Here is a 23,787-nt window from a genome sequence, read left to right on the forward strand (position 1 = left end):
TTAATAAGCATTTGAATGATTTCTGCCTCGTAAAAAATCAAAAGAGTTCAGCCGATAAAGCAGCGCCATTCATGCCTATGGGTATATCTACAGACCAAGGGAAGACTTAATCTCCAAAGCCCATGTAGATATTGTATGTAAAATAAACCTGGCATCGTTTTAGTAATTATCGTCAGAGTACTTGTGCGTGAAATTAGAGTAGTGTTGAGCATTTTTGATTTAATGCTATTTACCAAACAGACAGCAATATCAAACTTAGACTAAAAATGTGGTTAAGTGTAAAAATGTGAGTTATTTTTTCACTAAATATTAACATATGTTCAACGCAAGAGACACATACTACAGGTATCAAATCGTCCTTGATGATATTCCGATTCATAAATCTTCAATAATGCTGGTAATCATACATTGATAGACTGATTGACAACACATACATCACATGGAGTAAACTCCTTGCATGTTTGATTACATTTTTGTGAACATGAAGATTAATTAATTTCAGAGATTGATCGTTGGTTACTAGCAATCTAAAACAGGATATCTATATTTATATGCTCAAACCTAATGCATATACATGTAATGGTATGCGTATAATATTCAATCATCGTACTGGAAACGGTACAGGGAAAGAGATACAACTATGTTTTTAAGAAATAAGATATCATTTTTGAATGTTGTTGGGATATGACATGAAGTTGGTCACGTGATCAAATCCTATAACGCCCGAAGGGCGTTTTAGTGGATTTGATCACGTACCAACTTCATGTCATATCCCAATTACATTCAAAAATGATATTTTATTTCTTATATTTATATTTTCTATTTTGATTTGTGTTCCTACCGAGCTTCCATGATTATATAGCAGATGACCAAAATAACGATCGTAGAACACAAAATATAGTTCGTAAGAGTTTTATCGAATAAGAAATTAGAAACAATATCAAATAGAATCTAAGATATAGATTTTTAATTGAAAATGTTAAAAAAAAAGATGAAACGTGTAAAAATAAAGATAATTTAGAGCGTAAAGTTAACTGAAATGACAAGAACAGCGGAGTAAACTACACCAGTGGTGTGATTTGGTCGCGATCAACGAAGGAGAAACTGGCGTCGGTGTAGCTTAGTAAGTTGAAAACGCAATTGTTGATCACATATTTCGACAGAAACTCAAATGATCTGAGAGAATTGATGGTGGATATGATGGGTCAAGTTAACGTTAAGCTCTTAGTCAGGTTTTTGGCAAGAAACAACGTTCATCGTTAGGACTCGCGGTTGTAGCCATGCAGGAGACGATTCAAGACAGTAGGATAGATTTAGACCAAGTGCAGGTAAGTTGCGTCTTTTATTTACCTTCAGTGTGTGTAAAAAAATAAATAAAAATGAACTGACGGAGTTTTTGTTCACTTGAGGGATTTCTGTTGTAGGATTTTAATGAAGACTCGCACCGGTACCCTGACATGAACATGTAAATTTTTCGAATCTCGAAACCAGCCTCGCTTATAATCATGCCGAGTCATAGCCGTGATGGAAGTTGCCAGGAAACAACAGGTTAACTTATCATGAAGTAAATACATGTAGGCGTCTAACTCTGCCTACATGTTTTCGCTTCCAATATCATAGAACTTGATTTTATAAATTCGCCATGCAGAAGTTGCAGACGGTATTTAAAACTGTATAAAATGAAACAACAGAACGATATATGTTTAATGTTTCTCTTTTATAAATTGATGAAATTCTTGTTTTTTACAAAATAAACTGTATAAATATCCTGCTGTGTTTATTTCTGTTATGATGTCATTGCAGTGGCGGATCCAGGGTTTACGAAAGGGTGTGTGTGGAAGTCAAGTATTAGCCAAAATGCTTAGCCATTTTGGGTGCCAATCTGGAATTTTACTAATCTGGAAATTTATTCACACTATTTCTATTATTTTAATTTGTGGCGAGAGGGGGGTGGTCTAAATCCCCCACTGCATTGCATAAGCAAGAAGCCAGGTGTAAATACAGGAACTGTTTTTTGAAGCGGTGATTGTATTCATACGCAAGAACAAACTGATCACATGACCAAATTCATGTCACACGAAATTGAACATCAATTTCATTAGTACTGTCATATAAGGAAGTGCATTGGCAAATGTAAATATTTAGATATGAATGTCCATATTGTGAATGTGCTTTGGTTACTGTCTTATTCATACCCGTGTGTCTCTGCTCTGGTATGCAAAGGGTATGTAAGATTCTTTTGAAATCTTAATGTATGGTTTCAGTTTATGCAATGTTTTAGTGGAAATATATTTGAATCAGTTACGAGCCTCTAGAAACTTTATCATATATCACTTATTTGGTGATAATGGGATGGAATATTGTATTTTAACAACATTTTATTGTAGATTGAAAGGACTTATATGTTGTAGTGGTTTTACTGGACATGTTTGGAACGAGACAGTTCACAACTGTACAAGTCAGTAATGTTTCATCGATAAATATGTGAACTGCTGAAAGATGCATGTATTTGAAATCTAAGAAAAACAAGAAACAATTCTACATGTAGTTATGGTATGTACAATGAATTCTTCGATAGTTTTATCGTTGAAATTCTTGCAGCGAATTACGGGAAACAGGTACCCAAAACGTATAGGAATATTTTAATTGATTTCCGAATAATTCATGTTAATTAAATACCATTTCTGTTAAAATGGCATAACTTATTTCCACAGTTATGTATAAAACTCTTCTGTATGATTTAAACATTCATTTTAGAATATATGCTAAATTGATCTTATACAGGATGTATGTCCGGTTTTCATGGAGAAAACTGTGCTTCGTCTTGCCCTTTTCCGTATTATGGCATTCGTTGTGGCTCAAAGTGCAACTGTAGTGAAGACGAGTGTCACCATCAATATGGCTGCAAAAGAAGTTTTGGAGGTAAAATCCATATCATCAGGCAATATCTAAGCACCTCACTATATCTAGAAATAAGGTACTATATCAGTTGTCTTTTACTTTTACATGCATGTATTATCGTATCATAAGTAAAGATAGCGCAAGGTTTTACTGTAAATCTTACGTCTTTCCTTGGTTTTGATAGACTGAGATCCGGGGGTTTATGGTAGATATTGTGAATTAACATGTCAATATCCAGGATTTGGAAAGCAGTGTCAAATGAAATGTGAATGTGAAGAACAGAACTGTAACCCGATTAAGGGATGCATATTAGGTAAATAGAAACACCAATATTTTTGCTTAGGTGCCTATGTAGAACGTACAGAGTATATTATTGGTAAATATATGTATTTCAAAATTTCAGCACTCATTCAAGTATGTAAAGGGTTTTATATTCAAAAGTCTAAACATAGATTTATGGAGAACTGTTTCTGATGAGCTTCCTATATGGAGGCAGCCTTACTAGACAGAATCATGCACATGTATCATATGCTGATTCAATCAAAGAACGAGGCTGGATTTTGTCTGTACTTTAAGGAAGTGAGATTCCAAATCATACATATACCTGAAAGGAAATGTGAGCAATGGCGATTGTTGTTGAACTAGAACATGACTTGACCTTTTGACACTTACGTACAATTCGTAAATTGATTTATTTGTTTAAACTAGTTATGCCTGTTGATACCTGTATAAACACACCATGAGAAGTACTACATAAAAAGTGAAGATAATGAACAGTGATCAATCTCATAACTCCTATAAGGAATACAAACTTAAGGGTTGGGCAAACACGGACCCCTGGATATACCCGGGGAGGGATCAGGAGCTTAGGAGAAGTAAGCATCCCTTGCATCCCTTGTTGACCGGTCACACCAATCATTACAGTAAACCAATGCACACTTGTTTTCTAACAATGAAATGTAGCAGGTTAAAAATAAATATTGACCTATTGACACATATATACTACAAGAAAATCAACAATCAAAAATTCAGAATTTGAATTCTAATCTAACAACGTGACTATTTTAAAACTTGCACACACGCTAGTATGACTTAAACACAAGACATATTTTAATCATATCCTCATAGAAAATCGTGATAATTGATATCTTCTGTGATCTGTTTGGAACATTTATTAATTAAAATAAATGAATTCACAACATTTGAATTCCAAGAATTTACTACTCTGATCATAAATCTACAACAGCAAATGACATTAAAAATGTTAACAATACGTTAGATGAAATGAAAAAACAAATGACATGGATTTATACATTTTAGATTGTTGCACCCTTTCTCTTTTCAAATGTAATTCCTTCCAAAATGTTTCTAAATCTGCATTGAGAAAAAAAAAATTCAAATACATAGGATGAAGTAACAAGTAATGTACGATAGCTGAGAGAGAGAGAGAGAGAGAGAGAGAGAGAGAGAGAGAGAGAGAGAGAGAGAGAGAGAGAGAGAGAGACGTAATATGTGATAGTCAATGTTACGTTGAATGAAATATATCCTTGGTTAACTTATATTAAAACCCGAACGGGAGTAAGTTTCCTTATGAAAAAATACCGTCAATCGGTATAAGATAAGTACTAATGTATAACGTATGTGTGGGTTGTTTCGTTTGTTAATGCAGTGTTCGAATTATATCGCTTGAGAGTTTAACGAATATGTTTACTACTCAATTACAGGTACTATACACTTGATACCAATATTCTTCCTTTTGTCTAGATTCGTCATCACCTGCTGCAGGTCCGTTAGCGAAAACAACTACAGATTATCCACTGAATGAAGTGAATGAAAATTTTAGTAAGACATCATACTAAATTCCAGATCATTACAAGAAACCGTAAACATTGTGTCCCTTTAACTTAGAAAATTGATTTATTAAGGTATAATTTTCCTTTATGTAAGCAAGTTAGTTTACAATCATTAATTAGTATTATACGGATTTAAAGCGATTATGCAACATTGGAGACTGGGTCAATCATAACTGTGAGTTGTTTTCTCCGTTTAGATACACTAACTGCAGAGATTAAATCTTGCATTAGAACAGAGAATGACCCCCCTATAAAGAGAAACACAGCAACATTGCAATACGCCATCATTGGACTCGGATGTGTCTGTTGTGTATTTCTGATCTTCTACATAGGACTGCGTATTGTTTTGTACAGATACAAACCGAAAGTATGGAACAGACAAGCACATGAAATGCAAATGGATGTTTAAACTGGAAGGGAAAAATTCTTTATGAACTTATGGACGGAAATTCAAATACGGAAATTATTTCAAGTACATACGTATATTCACGATGTACATGTATGATGCATTTCTGCCATGTTTCGGAAAACGAAATTCATTAAGTCCAACGCTACATGGACTTTACACATGCTTTCTGAATTAGAATTAATATTACTGTTTCAGATATCAGTACTATTTTATTAAGTGTACATAACATGACGCAACTGTAGTAAGATATACACTTAAGCCCAGTCAACAAGTCAGATAATATGATCTTAAACTTAAATACAAACAACGTAAGTAATCTAAAATCATTTATTAGAAAACGAACTCCAACACCATCAAGTACAATCGATGTTAGACTTATTTAAAATTAATCTTTATTATATTCTATGATGTTTATTAATTGACTTTTTTTTTTACAACGCTTCGACAATTTTTCACATTGAGACGTTACCAATTGTAGGTGAAATACCACAAATATAGACCTATGCTTAGCGCTCTTGACCGCAGCAGTGAGGGTTCTTTATCGTGCCAACCCCTACCACTACACGATATCTCCGTTTGTTAAGGTCATATTCGAAAGACGAATCCAAGGCACCGAAAGACCCGTGATTCTCACTTCTAAATATCGAACGTTCGGAGAAGGAATAATCAATGTTGATGTTTACGTGTTAGTTTTGACGTGGCCATGGCACGAGTGGAGCTAGAACTCAGAACCACACTGAAGTACCGCGACCGGTCTTATCATGTTAATAACATATTTTTTCTAAGATGACCTTGGATAAGACCCCTTCACTTGAATTGAAAATTGACATGCGCGTCCTCATCGGAAAGCCAAATAAGTGGAATGTAATTCAATAATGGTACAGGTTGACGCCAAAATCTATTGAGCTGCATTGTGTATTTTGTTATGGGTCAGAACAAACCCTTAATATATTGTAGAATATCTATTTACAATTAACAATTGATAGGAAATTGTACCAATAGAAAAATACTAACTTACGGCAGGTGAACAATAAATCCAAACACGCAAGAATACTAATCGAAAATCGTAGTTCCCAGTGAAATAAAATCCAAAATGTATATAAATTGTCTAATCAGAGACATTTTTATCATAAGAATTTCAGTGTAAATATAATAGGAAAGAATTTTCTAGTACAATCCTGAAAGACAATGATGCAATCATTACGTAATACTAAAAATAGCAAGATAATGTAGATTATTCTACGTCACAGGTGTCAATGAAATAAACATGACTTTCTATAACTATCTAGATTAATAAAGTGCAAATAGTAATATACACAACATGTCACATACTGCATAACGTTACTGACGAATGCTTGAAATTTCTTATTTGAATATGTACATGATGTTTATGTACGTATGGATACCCACATTTCCAAATGGTATATAGCAGTTTGTATACATTCCTAAAAAACAAGTTTTTAGAGGCTTTCTCTACGTACGTTTTATAAAGATGAAATAATAGTAGGTGATAATTTATAAATACGATTGGTAAATAAACATAATAACCAATTCTAAAAGTAAAATGAAGTATACAATTGAGGTAGCTTTGATTAACTAAAGAGATATGTTAAAAAAGGCAAATTTTCAATTGATCGTTACAAGACAAGAAATTATATTGAATTGTTTCATTTGTTAATGCAGTGTTCGCATTATATCGCTTTAGAGTTTAACGAACATGTTTTCTGCTCTATCAATAAACACTTAATACCAATATTCTTCCTTTTTCCTAGATTCGTCATCACCTGCTGCAGGTCCGTTAGCGAAAACAACTACAGCTTATCCACTGAATGCAGTGAATGAAAATTTTAGTAAGGTATCATACTAAATTACAGATCATTAAAAGAAACCGTAAACAGTGTGTCCCTTTTACTTAGAAAAATTGATTTATTAAGGTATAATTTCCCTCTATGTAAGCAAGTTAGTTTACAGTCAGTAATTAGTATAATGCGATTTAAAGCGATTATGTAACATTTTAGATTTGGTCAATGATAACTGTGAGTAGTTTTCTCCGTTTAGATACACTAGCTGCAGAGATTAACTCTTGTAGTAGAATAGAAAATAGAAAATGCCCCCTCCCCCCCTCTGTAAAGAGAAACACAGCAACTTTGCATTATGCCATCATTGGACTCAGATTTGTCTGTTGTGTATTTCTGATCTTCTACATAGGACTGCGTATTGTTTTGTACAGATAAAATCCAAAAGTATGGAACAGACAAGGACATGAAAGGCAAATGCCTGTTTAAACTGGAAGGGGAAAATTCTTTAGGAATTTATGGACGGAAATTCAAATACGGAGATTATTTTAAGTACATAAATATATTCACGATATACATGTAGGATGCATTTCTGCCATGTTTCGGAAAACGAAAATCATTATATCGAACGCTACATGGACTTTGTAAACACATGTTTTCTGAATTAGAATTAATATTACTGTTTTTCATATCAGTACTTATTTGTTAAGTGTACGTACCATGACGCAACTGAAGTGAGATATCCAATTAAGCCCACTCAACAAGTCAGATAATATGATCTTAAACTTAAATACAAACAACGTAAGTAAACTAAAATCATATATTAGAAAACGAACTCCAACACCATCAAGTACAATCGATGTTAGACTTATTTAAAATTAATCTTTATTATATTCTATGATGTTAATTGATTGATTTTTTTTACAACGCTTCGACAATTTTTCACTCATATTGAGACGTTACCAGTTGTAGATGAAATACAACAAATATAGACCTATGCTTAGCGCTCAGGACCGCACCAGTGAGCATTCTTTATCGTGCCAACCCCTTACCACTACACGATATCTCCGTTTGTTAAGGTCATATTCGAAAGACGAGGCCAAGGCACAGAAAAATCCATGATTCTCACTTCTAAATGTCGAATCCCGTGGGGATCCGGGTTACAATAGGTACTCAGTACCCCTTTGCTTGTCGTAAGAGGCGACTAAATGGGGCGGACCTTCGAATGAGACCGCAAAAACCGAGGTCCCGTGTCACAGCAGGTGTGGCACGATAAAGATTCCGCCCTGCTCAGTGGCCATAAGCGCCGAGCATAGGCCTAAATTTTGCAGCCCTTCACCGGCAGTGGTGACGTCTCCATATGAGTGAAATATTCTTGAGAGGGACGTTAAACAATATTCAATCAATCAATCACTCTAAATGTCGAACGTTCGGAGAAGGAATAATCATTGTCGATGTTTACGTGTTAGTTTTGACGTGGCCATGGCATGAACGGGACTCCAACTCAGAACCACACTGAAGTACCGCGACCGGTCTTATCATGTCAATAAAATATTTTTTCTAAGATGACCTTGGATAAGACCCATTCACTTACATCGAAAATTGACATCCGCGTCCCCATCGGAAAGCCAAATAGGTGGAATGTAATTCAATAATGGTACAGGTTGACGCCAGATTCTATTGAGCTGCATTGTGTATTCTGTTATGAGTCAGAAAAACCCTTAATATAGTGCAATAGAATTTACTAACAAAAGGCAATTAAACAATTGATAATATTTATTTACAATTGATAATTGATAAGAAATTGTAACAATAACAAAATACTAACTTAGGGCAGGTGAACAATAAATCCAAACACGCAAGAATACTAATCGTAGTTCCCAGTGAAATAAAATCCAAAATGCATATAAATTGTCTAATCAGAGCCATTTGTATCATAAGAATTTCAGTGTATATATAATAGGAAGGAATATCCTAGTACAATCTTAAAAGACAATGATGCAACCATTACTTAATACTAAAAATAACAAGATAATCTAGAATAATCTACGTCACAGGTGTCAATGAAATAAACATGACTTTCTAGAACTATGCAAGGTGAAGATAACGAACAGTGATCAATATCACAACTCCTACAAGTAATACAAAATAGATAGTTGGGCAAACACGGACACCTGGACACACCAGAGGTGGGATCGGGTGTCTAGGAGGAGTAAGCATCCCCTGGTGACCGGTCACACCCGCCGTGAGCCCTATATCCTGATCAGGTAAACGGAATTATCCGCAGTCAAAATCAGTGTGCCAAGAACGGCTTAACAATCGGTATGAAAAACGTCAGACAGCATTTGACCCAATGCGAGGTTGTATTGACGAACTAGATCGTTATAACGACCATAGAATTTGCGAACTTCAATCGAGACTGTTGAAACCCCTGTCCATCAACTTGTTTGTCAGTAATTTACCTCGATTTGAAAACTGACTATACGCAGAACAAGTTCTTGCATATATAATCAGTTGAGATATATAAACATAATATGCAGGTGATACTGGAATATTGCTATATAAATATGGGAAGTTGACGATGGAGAAGCTGAAATCATCCCGTTTGTCATACAGTTGAGTTGTCATATTAATAAAGTGCAAATAGTAATACATGATGTATACACAACATGTCACATACTGCATAACGTCACTGATGAAGAATCCTTGAAATTTCTTATTTGAATATGGACATGATGATTATGTACATATGGATACCTACATTTCCAAATTGTATAGAGCAGTTTTGATACATTCCTAAAAAAAATAAGTTTTAGAGGCTATTTGTACGTATGTTTTATAAAGATGAAATAGTAGTAGGTCATAATGAATACGATTGGTGAGTAAACATAATAACCAATTCTGAAAGTAAAAAGAATTATACAATTAAGATATGTTTGAGTAACTAAAGAGTTATGTTATAAAAGGAAATGTTTTAAATTATCGTTACAAGACAATAAATATTGGATTGAATTCTAGAATCTAAACCTTGAGAACCAGAGACATCCAGAGAGAGAGAGAGAGAGAGAGAGAGAGAGAGAGAGAGAGAGATTGTGAAGTATTATAATATTATAATGCAAGGATTCTGTGCAATAATAATAATTGGTCGAAAGACTGATGCGAACAAACCCCTTTTAAAACGTGTTTTGCTTTCTGTTCTAAGTTTTGATTCAAATGTGAAAATGATAAAACATTTATTCCTTTTCAACAAATACACTAACGTGGTGGAAGTATGGAATCCAATGGTACGTATAATTGAGAATCATTCAAATGTTCTTTAGTATTCACCATGATGTTTGAAGATTTTGAAGCAATTAATTATGGTGTCATTATGTCCTGCCTCGGCTGAAAACCTATGAACGGTAAGTTAAGATATGCAACAGTGCTCGCACGCGCGTGTGTGTGTGTCATTGAGAGTTGAATTACGTAGTTATTGCAAATATAAATGTATTTTATGTCTATAATGCTTTCTATTTATTTCGGAAGATATTTAACAATGTATAATGCCAATATGTTGATATTTCACATGTTCATTTTTCAGTCTTCTATGTAATTCCTTCTACCTGCCATTTTACTAGTCTTCTCGAACGTTAATTGTTTTCTGCAATACCATTGGCCAAGAGAATTTATGCTGGCTTATCAGATTTTATTGATTTGCCAGTCCTATATCAAGCGTGGTATGAGGGAGCTAAATAAATCTCAAATTTTAAAACTCATGACCAATCACAAACGATTTAATTTTACATTTCAAGGTATGATTATTTTATCATTTTCTTTTTCTAAAAATAAATTTAGACGACTTCTATAAGCATGCATTGAGTCTACTAACATTTATTGTTTATAGCTACGTTTTACAATTCTTCAAATACACATGTAAATAATCAGTATTTATAAGATAAATCAACTTCAATTGGAATGGAAAGCTTGATTGTCGATTCTGGTAAGGTAATTGAGCCTATAATTTATAGTATTTGCAAACGAACTTAAATATCAATGGGCGAAAGGTCATGTTTCAGCTTTCTTAAGATAGTTTTCAGAGAATACTGGACCTTCCACGTAATAAATATTGTAACAAGTGGAACCTTATTGTGATGCTTCATCTTCACTACATCAGGATTAGAATAGCATTGTTAGTTAGTAGAATTTTAGATTTTGAAGAAAACATATTCACTAAAATGTGACCTGTTAAGACCATGTCTCGGGAAGTATTGCTCTACTTTTCATTGAAAATTTTACCGTACTAGGAATGGAATTGCAAAAAGTTTCATTTTTAAACATATCTATCAGATATACATTTAACATGATTTTCTGTTTCATATATGAAGTTTATTCTATTTCCTATCTCTTTACTTGATTTCTTTGATGTCGCAATTATGAAATGAGTAAGTAAGTTAATTTATGTTGTCATGTGCACGTATTGCTATCCGCATGTCATGTGTGTCAAAACGTTCAGTGTAATATGTGACAGTCGCTTTATATGTGTTGTACACCATGAAAAATACCATTGCATTCGTTTGGAAGTAGAGAACTGGACCACTTAGTAGGGCATTCTTCAGAATGGAAAAATAATTTAACATACAACTTATATTTTCTGTCTTTTTTAATATATTTGGAGTGACATAAAAACAATTTATTGACAATCGATTGGTATTTGAAAATTTGAAAAAAGGACAATTTCAGAACAGGTCGGGTGAAAATAGAGGAAATAGTCATGCTTCGATACACTATCATACAAAAAAATAAGAAAACATACAAATATGAAGCAGTTATGGAAGACTTTGTGGTGTATTTCTTTTCCAATTCGCGGAGATATATCGACTTAACATATGAATGAAAATGCACATTGTTGATAGATAAAAGGTTATCCATAGTTGAAGCTCACAGGAAGATATTTCTTGTCATTTATAAGCTTTTGAATGAGTTCTGCATTGTAGAAATATCAATACAGTTCAACTGATAAATCAACACAAGTAATGCCTGTGGGTGTTTCCAAAGACCAATGGAAGACCTAATCTCCAAACCCAGGTAGATACTGTCAGTGAAATTTCCTAGAATGTTTTTAGTATTAGTGTTAGAGTACTTGTGCAAAAATCAGATTTGTGTTGAACATTGCTTTTTTATGTTATTTACCAAAACAGGCACTAATATCAAAATTAAATTAAAAATGTAGTCAAGCCAAAAGAATGTGAGTTATCGTTTCACTAAATATTAGCATTTTTTAACAAAAGAGATGCAGAGTATAAAATCGTCATTGAGTATATTCAGAATTATAAACATTTAATCAAGCTGGTAACCGTACTTTGATTGACTCATTGGCAAAACACATAACACATACACTAAAACAATGCTTGCATGGTTTATTACATTTTTATGAACATGAGGATATATTGATTTCAGAGAGTGGTAATTGGGTACCAGCAATCTGAAAACAGGATATCTATACTTGTATGCACACAACCAATGCATATACATATAATGGTATGCATATATATCAACGGGAAACATTTAGTCTTCATACTGGAAACGGTACAGGGAAATAGATAGAAAAATACTTATAGATATGACTGTCCATATTGTGAATGTGCTTTGGATATTGTCTAATTTACACCCGTGTATCTCTGCTTTGGTATGTGTAGGGTATGTAAGTTTCTTATTTAATCTTAAAATATGGCTTTGATTTTTGCAATGTTTTTAGTGGAATCATATTTGAATCAGTTAAGAGCTGCTAGAAACTCTGTTATCTATAACTTATATGTTTGATTATGGGGTGAAACATTACATTTTAACAACATTTTGTTGTAGATTGAAAGGACCTACATGCTGTAGTGGTTTTGCTGGATATGTTTGGAACCAGACAGTTCACAACTGTACAAGTCAGTAATGTTTCGTCGATAAATGTGTGAAGTGTAGACAAATAAGAAATAATTGTACATGTAGTTATTATATATGCAATGAATTCTTCGATAGTGTTATCGTTGAAATCCATGCAGTGAATTAAAGGAAACAGGTACCCAAAATGTATAGGAATAGTTTTAAATGACTTCCGAATAATTCATGTTGATGAAGTACCATTCCTGTTAAAATGACAGAACCTCTTTCCACAGTTATGTATAAAACTCTTGTGTATGATTTAAATATTCTTTCTAAAATAGATGCTAAATTGATCTAATACAGGCTGTATGTCCGGGTTTTATGGAGAAAACTGTGCTTTGTCTTGTCCTTTTCCGCATTATGGTATTCATTGTGGCGCAAAGTGCAACTGTAGTGAAGACGAGTGTCATCATCAATATGGCTGCAAAGGAAGCTTTGGAGGTAAAATCCATATCATCAGGCAATATCGAAACACCTCATTATATCTAGAAATAAGGTACTATATCAGTTGTCTTTTACTTTTACATGCATGTATTATCGTATCATAAGTAAAGATAGCGAAAGGTTTTACTGTAAAACGTACCTTTTTCCTTGGCTTTGATAGACTGTGATCCAGGAATTTATGGTAGATATTGTGAATTAACATGTCGATATCCAGGATTTGGAAAGGATTGTCAAATGCAATGTGAATGTGAAGAACAGAAATGTAACCCGATTACGGGATGTATATTAGGTAAATATAAACACTAATATTTTTGCTTAGTTGCCTATGGAGACCATAGCTTTGCCACATGTATTTCAAAATTTTAGCACTCATTCAATTATGTAGAGGGTTTTATATTCAAAACTTTAAAGATATATTTCTGGAGATCCCTTTCTGGCGAGCTTCCTATATGGAGGCACCCTAGACAGAATCGTGTACATATATCATGTGCTGATTCATTCAAAGAGAAGCTGGATTTGTCTGTAGTTTAAGGAAGTGAGATTCCAAATCATACATTTTAAATGAAAGGAAATATGAGCAATGGTGATTGTTGTTGAACTAGAACATGACTTGACCTTTTGGCACTTACGTACAATCCGTAAATTGATTTATTTGTTTAAACAAGCTATCCCTGTTGATACCTGTATACACACACCATGAGAAGTACAACATGAAAAAGTGAAGATAATGAAAAGTGATCAATCTCATAACTCCTATAAGGAATAGAAAATTAAGGGTTGGGCAAACACGGACCCCTGGATATACCAGGGGTGGGATCAGGTGCTTATGAGGAGTAAGCATTCCTTGTTGACCGGTCATACCAATCATTACAGTAAACCAATGCACACTTGTGTTTTCTAACATTTAAATGTAGTAGGTTAAAAATAATTATTGACCTACTGACAGGCATATACTCATAGGAAATCATCAATAAAAAACAACTTGACTATTTTAGAACTGGCAACAAACAGTGACTATTTTAGAACCTAAAAACAAGACATATTTTAATCATATCCTCATAGAAAAAGTCGTCGATATCTTCTATGTTCTGTTTGAAACATTAATTGATCAAATTAATGAATTAACAACATTTGAATTCGAAGAATTTACTACTCTTATCATACATTTACAATAACAACAAAAATTCTTGAGTTTTAAATGTTGACAATACGTTAGATGAAACGGAAAAACAAATGATGTAGATTTATACATTTTTGATTGTTGCATCGTTACACTTTTCAAATGTAATTCCTTCCAAAATGTTTCTTAATCTGCATTGACAAAAACAAATTCAAATACTTAGGATGAAGTAACAAGTAGTGTGCGATAGCTGAGAGAGAGAGAGAGAGAGAGAGAGAGAGAGAGAGAGAGAGAGAGAGAGAGAGAGAGAATATGGTGTGGTCGATGTTACATTAAATGAAATATCTCCTTGGTTAACTTATATTAAAAGCCGAGGGGGAGTAAGTTTCCTTATGAAAAAATAACGGCAATTGATATAAGATAAGTAATAATGTATAACGTATATGTGGGTTGTTTCATTTGTTAATGCAGTGTTCGAATTGTATATCTTTACAGTATAACGAATATCGTTTCTACTCAATTATTATACACTTAATACCAATATTCTTCATTTTTCTAGATTCGTCATCACCTGCTGCCGGTCCGTTAGCGAGCACAACTACAGCTTACATGTATCCATTGAATACAGTGAATGAAAATTTTAGTAAGGCATCCTACTAAATTGCAGACCATTAAAAGAATCCGCAAATATTGTGTCCCTTTAACTTAGAAAAATTGATTTATTATGGTATAATTTCCCTTTATGTAAGTAAGCAAGCTAGTTTACAATTATTAGTTAGTATTATGCGGATTTAAAGCGATTATGCAACATTGGAGACTGGGTCAATCATAACTGTGAGGTGTTCTCTCCGTTTAGATACACTAGCTGCAGAGATTAACTCTTGCATTAGAACAGAGAATGTCCCCCCTGTAAATAGAAACACAACAACTTTGCAATATGCCATCATTGGACTCGGATTTGTCTGTTGTGTATTTCTGATCTTCTACATAGGACTGCGCATTGTTTTGTACAGATAAAAACCGAAAGTAAGGAACGGACAAGGACATGAAATGCAAATGGATGTTTAAACTGGAAGGAAAAAATTCTTTATGAACTTATGGACGGAAATTCAAATACGGAAATTATTTCACGTACATACGTATATTCACGATATACATGTATGATGCATTTCTGCCATGTTTCGGAAAACGAAAATCATTAAATCTAATGCTACATGGACTTTACACATGCTTTCTGAATTAGAATTAATATTACTGTTTCAGATATCAGTACTATTTTGTTAAGTGTACGTAACATGACGCAACTGTAGTAAGATATACACTTAATCCCAGTCAACAAGTCAGACAATATGATCTTAAACTTAAATACAAACAACGTAAGTAAACTAAAATCATTTATTAGAAAACGAACTACAACACCATCAAGTACAATCGATGTTAGACTTATTCAAAATTAATCTTTATTATATTCTATGATGTTAATTAATTGACTTTTTTTTACAACGCTTCGACAATTTTTCACATTGAGACGTTACCAGTTGTAGGTGAAATACCTCAAATCTAGACCTATGCTTAGCGCTCTTGACCGCAGCAGTGAGGGTTTTTTTTCGTGCCAACCCCTACCACTACACGATATCTCCGTTTGTTAAGGTCATATTCGAAAGACGAATACAAGGCACCGAAAGACGCGTGATTCTCACTTCTAAATATCGAACGTTCGGAGAAGGAATAATCATTGTCGATGTTTACGTGTTAGTTTTGACGAGCGGGATTCCAACTCAGAACCACACTGAAGTACCGCGACTTATCATGTTAATAAAATATTTTTTCTATGATGACCTTAAATAAAACCCCTTCACTTTAATTGAAAATTGACATGCGCGTCCTCATCGGAAAGCCAAATAAGTGGAATGTAATTCAATAATGGTACAGGTTGACGCCAGAATCTATTGAGCTGCATTGTGTATTTTGTTATGGGTCAGAACAAACCCTTAATATATTGCAGAATATCTATTTACAATTAATAATTGATAGGAAATTGTACCAATAGAAAAATACTACCTTACGGCAGGTGAACAATAAATCCAAACACACAAGAATACTAATCGAAAATCCTAGTTCCCAGTGAAATAAAATCCAAAATGCATATAAATTGTCTAATCAGAGCCATTTTTATCATAAGAATTTCAGTGTATATATAATAGGAAAGAATTTTCTAGTACAATCCTGAAAGACAACGATGCAATCATTACGTAATACTAAAAATAGCAAGATAATCTAGAATAATCTACGTCACAGGTGTCAATGAAATAAACATGACTTTCTATAACTATCTAGATTAATGAAGTGCAAATAGTAATATACACAACATGTCACATACTGCATAACGTCACTTATGAAGAATCCTTGAAATTTCTTATTTGAATATGAACATGATGATTATGTATGTATGGATACCCACATTGCCAACTGGTATATAGCAGTTTGGATACATTCCTAAAAAACAAGTTTTTAGAGGCTTTCTGTACGTACGTTTTATAAAGATGAAATAATAGTAGGTGGTAATTTATGAATACGATTGGTAAATAAACAAAATGACCAATTCTAAAAGTAAAATGAAGTATACAATTGAGGTAGCTTTGATTAACAAAAGAGATATGTTAAAAAAGGCAAATTTTCAATTGATCGTTAGAAGACAAGAAATGATATTGAATTGTTTCATTTGTTAATGCAGTGTTCGCATTATATCGCTTTAGAGTTTAACGAATATGTTTTCTACTCTATCAATAAACACTTAATACCAATATTCTTCCTTTTTCCTAGATTCATCATCACCTGTTGCAGGTCCGTTAGCGAAAACAACTACAGCTTATCCACTGAATGCAGTGAATGAAAATTTTAGTAAGGCATCATACTAAATTACAGATCATTAAAAGAAACCGTAAACAGTGTGTCCCTTTTACTTAGAAAAATTGATTTATTAAGGTATAATTTCCCTCTATGTAAGCAAGTTAGTTTACAATCATTAATTAGTATAATGCGATTTAAAGCGATTATGTAACATTTTATACTTGGTCAATGATAAATGTGAGTAGTTTTCTCCGTTTAGATACACTAGCTGCAGAGATTAACTCTTGTAGTAGAATAGAAAATAGAAAATCCCCCCCCCCCATCTGTAAAGAGAAACACAGCAACTTTGCATTATGCCATCATTGGACTCGGATTTGTCTGTTGTGTATTTCTGATCTTCTACATAGGACTGCGTATTGTTTTGTACAGTTAAAAACCAAAAGTATGGAACAGACAAGGACATGAAATGCAAATGGATGTTTAAACTGGAAGGGAAAAATTCTTTAGGAAGTTATGGACGGAAATTCAAATACGGGAATTATTTTAAGTACATAAATATATTCACGATATACATGTATGATGCATTTGTGCCATGTTTTGGAAAACGAAAATCATTATATCGAACGCTACATGGACTTTGTAAACACATGCTTTCTGAATTAGAATTAATATTACTGTTTCAGATATCGGTACTTATTTGTTAAGTGTACGTACCATGACGTAACTAAAGTGAGATATACAATTAAGCCCAGTCAACAAGTCAGACAATATGATCTTAAACTTAGATACAAACAACGTAAGTAAACTAAAATCATTTATTAGAAAACGAACTACAACACCATCAAGTACAATCGATGTTGGACTTATTTAAAATTAATCTTTATTATATTCTGATGTTAATTGATTGATTTTTTTTTTTTTACAACGCTTCGACAATTTTTCATATTGAGACGTTACCAGTTGTAGGTGAAATAACACAAATCTAGACCTATGCTTAGCGCTCAGGACCGCAGCAGTGAGCGTTCTTTATCGTGCCAACCCCTACCACTACACGATATCTCCATTTGTTAAGGTCATATTCGAAAGACGAGGCCAAGGCACAGAAAAACCCGTGATTCTCACTTCTAAATGTCGAATCCCGTGGGGATCGGGGTTAGAATTGGTACTCAATACCCATTTGCTTGTCGTAAAAGGCGACTAAATGGGGCGGTCGTTCGAATGAGACCGCAAAAACCGAGACCCCGTGTCATAGCAGGTGTGGCACAATAAAGATCCCTCCCTGCTCAATGGCCATAAGCGCCGAGCATAGGCCTAAATTTTGCAGCCCTTCACCGGCAGTGGTGACGTCTCCATATGAGTGAAATATTCTTGGGAGGGACGTTAAACAATATTCAATCAATCAATCACTCTAAATGTCGAACGTTCGGAGAAGGAATAATCATTGTCGATGTTTACGTGTTAGTTTTGACGCGGCCATGGCACGAGCGGGATTCCAACTCAGAACCACACTGAAGTACTGGGAGCGGTCTTATCATGTTAATAAAATATTTTTTCTAAGATGACCTTGGATAAGACCCATTCACTTACATTGAAAATTGACATGCGCGTCCTCAACGGAAAGCCAAACAAGTGGAATGTAATTCAATAATGGTACAGGTTGACGCCAGATTCTGCTTAGCTGCATTGTGTATTTTGTTATGGGTCAGAAAAAACCCTTAATATAGTGCAATAGAATTTACTAACAAAAGGCAATTAAACAATTTATAATATTTATTACAATTGATAATTGATAAGAAATTGTAACAATAACAAAACACTAACTTACGGCAGGTGAACAATAAATCCAAACACGCAAGAATACTAATCGAAAATCGTAGTTCCCAGTGATTTGAAATCCAAAATGCATATAAATTGTCTAATCAGAGTCATTTTTTATCATAAGAATTTCAGTGTATATATAATAGGAAGGAATATTCTAGTACAATCTTAAAAGACAGTGATGCAACCATTACTTAATACTAAAAATAGCAAGATAATCTAGAATAATCTACGTCACAGGTGTCAATGAAATAAACATGACTTTCTAGAACTATGCAAGGTGAAGATAACGAACAGTGATCAATATCACAACTCCTACAAGCAATACAAAATAGATAGTTGGGCAAACACGGACCCCTGGACACACCAGAGGTCGGATCGGGTGCCTAGGAGGAGTAAGCATCCCCTGTTGACCGGTCACACCCGCCGTGAGCCCTATATCCTGATCAGGTATACGGAGTTATCCGCAGTCAAAATCAGTGTGCCAAGAACGGCTTAACAATCGGTATGAAAAACGTCAGACAGCATTTGACCCAATGCGAGGTTGTATTGACGAACTAGATCGTTATAACGACCAGAGAATTTGCGAACTTCAATCGAGACTGTTGAAACCCCTGTTCATCAACTTGTTTGTCAGTAGCTTACTTCGATTTAAAAACTGACTATACGCAGAACAAGCTCTTGCATATAGAATCAGTTGAGATATATAAACATAATATCCAGGTGATAATGGAATATCGCTATATAAATATGGGAAGTTGACGATGGAGAAGCTGAAATCATCCCGTTTCTCGTACAGTTGAGTTGTCAAATTAATAAAGTGCAAATAGTAATACATGATGTATACACAACATGCCACATACTGCATAACGTCACTGATGAAGAATCCTTGACATTTCTTATTTGAATATGGACATGATGATTATGTACATATGGATACCTACATTTCCAAATTGTATAGAGCAGTTTTGATACATTCCTTTAAAAAAAAAACAAGTTTTAGAGCCTATTTGTACGTATGTTTTATAAAAATGAAATAGTAGTAGGTCATAATGAATACGATTGGTGAGTAAACATAATAACCAATTCTGAAAGTAAAAAGAATTATACAATTAAGATATCTTTGAGCAATTAAAGAGTTATGTTATAAAAGAAAATGTTTTAAATGATCGTTACAAGACAATAAATAATATTGGATTGAATTCTAGAATTTAAACCTTGAGATCCAGAGAGAGAGAGAGAGAGAGAGAGAGAGAGAGAGAGAGAGAGAGAGAGAGAGAGATTGTGAAGTATTATAATGCAAGAATTCTGTGCAATGATAATAATTGGTCGAAAGACTGATGCGAACAAACCCCTTTTAAAACGTGTTTTGCTTTCTGTTCTAAGTTTTGATTCAAATGTGAAAATGATAAAACATTTATTCCTTTTCAACAAATACACTAACGTGGTGGCAGTATGGAATCCAACGGTACGTATAATTGAGAATCATTCAAATGTTCTTTATTATTCACCATGATGTTTGAAGATTTTGAAGCAATGAATTATGGTTTCATTATGTCCTGCCTCGGTTGAAAAACTATGAACGGTAAGTTAAGATATGCAACAGTGCTCGCACGCGCGCGTGTGTGTGTCATTGAGAGTTGAATTACGTAGTTATTGCATATATAAATGTATTTTATGTCTATAATGTTTTCTATTTATTTCGAAAGATATTTAAGAATTTATAATGCCAATATGTTGATATTTCACATGTTTATTTTTCAGTCTTCTATGTAATTCCTTCTACCTGCCATTTTACTAGTCTTCTCGAACGTTAATTGTTTTCTGCAATGTCATTGGCCAAGAGAATTTATGCTGGCTTATCATATTTTATTGATTTGCCAGTCCTATATCAAGTGTGGTATGAGGGAGATCAATAAATCTCAAATTTTAAAACTCATGACCAATCACAAACGATTGAATTTTACATTTCAAGGTATGATTATTTTATCATTTTCTTTTTCTAAAAATAAATTTAGACGACTTCTATAAGCATGCATTGAGTCTACTAACATTTATTGTTTATAGCTATGTTTTACAATTCTTCAAATACACATGTAAATAATCAATATTTATAAGATAAATCAACTTCAATTGGAATGGAAAGCTTGATTGTCGATTCTGGTAAGGTAATTGAGCCTATAATTTATAGTATTTGCAAACGAACTTAAATATCAATGGGCGACAGGTCATGTTTCAGCTTTCTTGAGATAGTTTTGAGAGAATACTGGACCTTCGACGTAATAAATAATGTAACAAGTGGAACCTTATTGTGATGCTTCATCTCCACTACATCAGGATTAAAGTAGCATTGTTAGTTAGTAGAATTTTAGATTTTGAGGAAAACATATTCACTAAAATGTGACCTGTTAAGACCATGTATCGGGAATTATTGCTCTACTTTTCATTGAAAATTTTACCGTACTAGGAATGGAATTGCAAAAAGTTTCATTTTTAAATATATCTATCAGATATACATTTAACATGATTCTCTGTTTCATATATGAAGTTTATTCTATTTCCTATCTCTTTACTTGATTTCTTTGATGTCGCAATTATGAAATGAGTAAGTAAGTTAATTTATGTTGTCATGTGCACGTATTGCTATCCGCATGTCATGTGTGTCAAAACGTTCAGTGTAATATGTGACAGTCGCTTTAAATGTGTTGTACACCATGAAAAATACCATTGCATTCGTTTGGAAGTAGAGAACTGGACCACTTAGTAGGGCATTCTTCAGAATGGAAAAATAATTTAACATACAACTTATATTTTTTAATGTCTTTTCTAATATATTTGGAGTGACATAAAAACAATTTATTGACAATCGATTGGTATTTGAAAATTTGAAAAAAAGGACAATTTCAGAACAGGTCGGGTGAAAATAGGGGAAATAGTCATGATTCGATACACTATCGTACAAAAAATAACAAAACATACAAAGATGAAGCAGTTAAGAAAGACTTTGTGGTGTATTTCATTTCCAATTCGCGGAGATATATCGACTTAACATATGAATGAAAATGCACATTGTTGATAGATAAAAGGTTATCCATAGTTGAAGCTCACAGGAAGATATTTCTTGTCATTTATAAGCTTTTGAATGAGTTATGCATTGTAAAAATATCAATACAGTTCAGCTGATAAAGCAGCACAAGTAATGCCTCTGGGTGTTTCCAAAGACCAATGGAAGACCTAATCTCCAAACCCAGGTAGATATTGTCAGTGAACTTTCCTAGAATGTTTTTAGTATTAGTGTCAGAGTACTTGTGCAAAAATCAGATTTGTGTTGAACATTGCTTTTTTATGTTATTTACCAAAACAGGCACTAATATCAAAATTAGATTAAAAATGTAGTCAAGCGACAAAAATATGAGTTATCGTTTCACTAAATATTAGCTTTTTTTAACAAAAGAGACGCAGAGTATAAAATCGTCATTGAGTATATTCAAAATTATAAACATTTAATCAAGCTGGTAACCGTACTTTGATTGACTCATTGGCAAAACACATAACACATACACTAACAAAATGCTTGCATGGTTTATTACATTTTTATGAACATGGGGATATACTGATTTCAGAGAGTGATAGTAATTGGGTACCAGCAATCTGAAAACAGGATATCTATACTTGTATGCTCACAACCAATGCATATACATATAATGGTATGCATATATATCAACGGGAAACATTTAATCTTCGTACTGGAAACGGTACAGGGAAATAGATAGAAAAATACTTATAGATATGAATGTCCATATTGTGAATGTACTTTGGTTATTGTTTTATTTATACCCGTGTGTCTCTGCTTTGGTGTGTGAAGGGTATGTAAGATTCTTATTTAATCTTAAAATATGGCTTTGATTTTTGCAATGTATTTAGTGGAATCATATTTGAATCAATTAAGAGCTGCTAGAAACTCTGTTATCTATAACTTGATTATGGGATGAAACATAACATTTTAACAACATTTTGTTGTAGATTGAAAGGACTTACATGCTGTAGTGGTTTTGCTGGATATGTTTGGAACCAGACAGTTCACAACTGTACAAGTCAGTAATGTTTCGTCGATAAATGTGTGAAGTGCAGACAAATAAGAAATAATTGTACATGTAGTTATTATATATGCAATGAATTCTTCGATAGTGTTATCGTTGAAATCCATGCAGTGCATTAATGGAAACATGTACCCAAAATGTATAGGAATTGTTTTAAGTGACTTCCGAATAATTCGTGTTGATGAAGTACCATTCCTGTTAAAATGACAGAACCTCTTTCCACATTATGTATAAAACTCTTGTGTATGATTTAAATATTCTTTTTAAAATAGATGCTAAATTGATCTAATACAGGCTGTATGTCCGGGTTATATGGAGAAAACTGTGCTTTGTCTTGTACTTTTCCACATTATGGTATTCATTGTGGCTCAAAGTGCAACTGTAGTGAAGACGAGTGTCATCATCAATATGGCTGCAAAGGAAGCTTTGGAGGTAAAATCCATATCATCAGGCAATATCGAAACACCTCATTATATCTAGAAATAAGGTACTATATCAGTTGTCTTTTACTTTTACATGCATGTATTATCGTATCATAAGTAAAGATAGCGCAAGGTTTTACTGTAAAACGTACCTTTTTCCTTGG

General features: G+C 33.5%; 2 protein-coding genes across 9 annotated transcripts in view; both read left to right on the forward strand.

Moving 5' to 3' along the window:
- Positions 1 to 711: 711 nt before the first annotated feature.
- LOC130046587 (multiple epidermal growth factor-like domains protein 6) lies at positions 712 to 20,345 on the forward strand. The gene is made up of 7 exons (XM_056158651.1): positions 712 to 1,328; positions 1,425 to 2,224; positions 2,388 to 2,458; positions 2,785 to 2,922; positions 13,474 to 13,602; positions 14,993 to 15,076; positions 17,257 to 20,345. The coding sequence occupies exons 2-7, from the start codon at positions 2,148 to 2,150 to the stop codon at positions 17,349 to 17,351; spliced, it is 594 nt and encodes a 197-aa protein (XP_056014626.1). The 5' UTR covers positions 712 to 1,328; positions 1,425 to 2,147; the 3' UTR covers positions 17,352 to 20,345.
- Positions 3,084 to 23,787, forward strand: part of LOC125673283 (multiple epidermal growth factor-like domains protein 6) — a 59,040-nt gene continuing 38,336 nt past the window's right edge. The window contains exons 1-8 of one of the 8 annotated variants that reach the window (XR_007369404.2): positions 3,084 to 3,214; positions 4,666 to 4,743; positions 4,952 to 5,226; positions 6,936 to 7,018; positions 7,182 to 12,023; positions 12,396 to 12,443; positions 12,801 to 12,871; positions 13,173 to 13,184. Coding sequence is in view for 3 of the 8 variants with exons in the window: in XM_056158645.1 (XP_056014620.1) it covers positions 22,327 to 22,352; positions 23,125 to 23,195; positions 23,496 to 23,633 (235 nt within the window). In the remaining 5 variants the exon portion in view is untranslated. The other 7 variants (XR_007369401.2, XM_056158650.1, XM_056158645.1 and 4 more) reach the window with 7 other exon arrangements.

This window comes from Ostrea edulis, chromosome 3, assembly GCF_947568905.1.
Source record: "Ostrea edulis chromosome 3, xbOstEdul1.1, whole genome shotgun sequence".
Lineage (NCBI taxonomy): Eukaryota > Metazoa > Mollusca > Bivalvia > Ostreida > Ostreidae > Ostrea > Ostrea edulis.

Coding starts and splice junctions, on each gene's coding strand:
- LOC130046587 (XM_056158651.1), top strand. CDS start 2,148: ATGAATGTCCATATTGTGAATGTGCTTTGGTTACTGTCTTATTCATAC. Junction 2,225..2,387: donor TCTGCTCTGGTATGCAAAGG/GTATGTAAGATT, acceptor ATTTTATTGTAG/ATTGAAAGGACTTATATGTT. Junction 2,923..13,473: donor CTGCAAAAGAAGTTTTGGAG/GTAAAATCCATA, acceptor TGGCTTTGATAG/ACTGTGATCCAGGAATTTAT.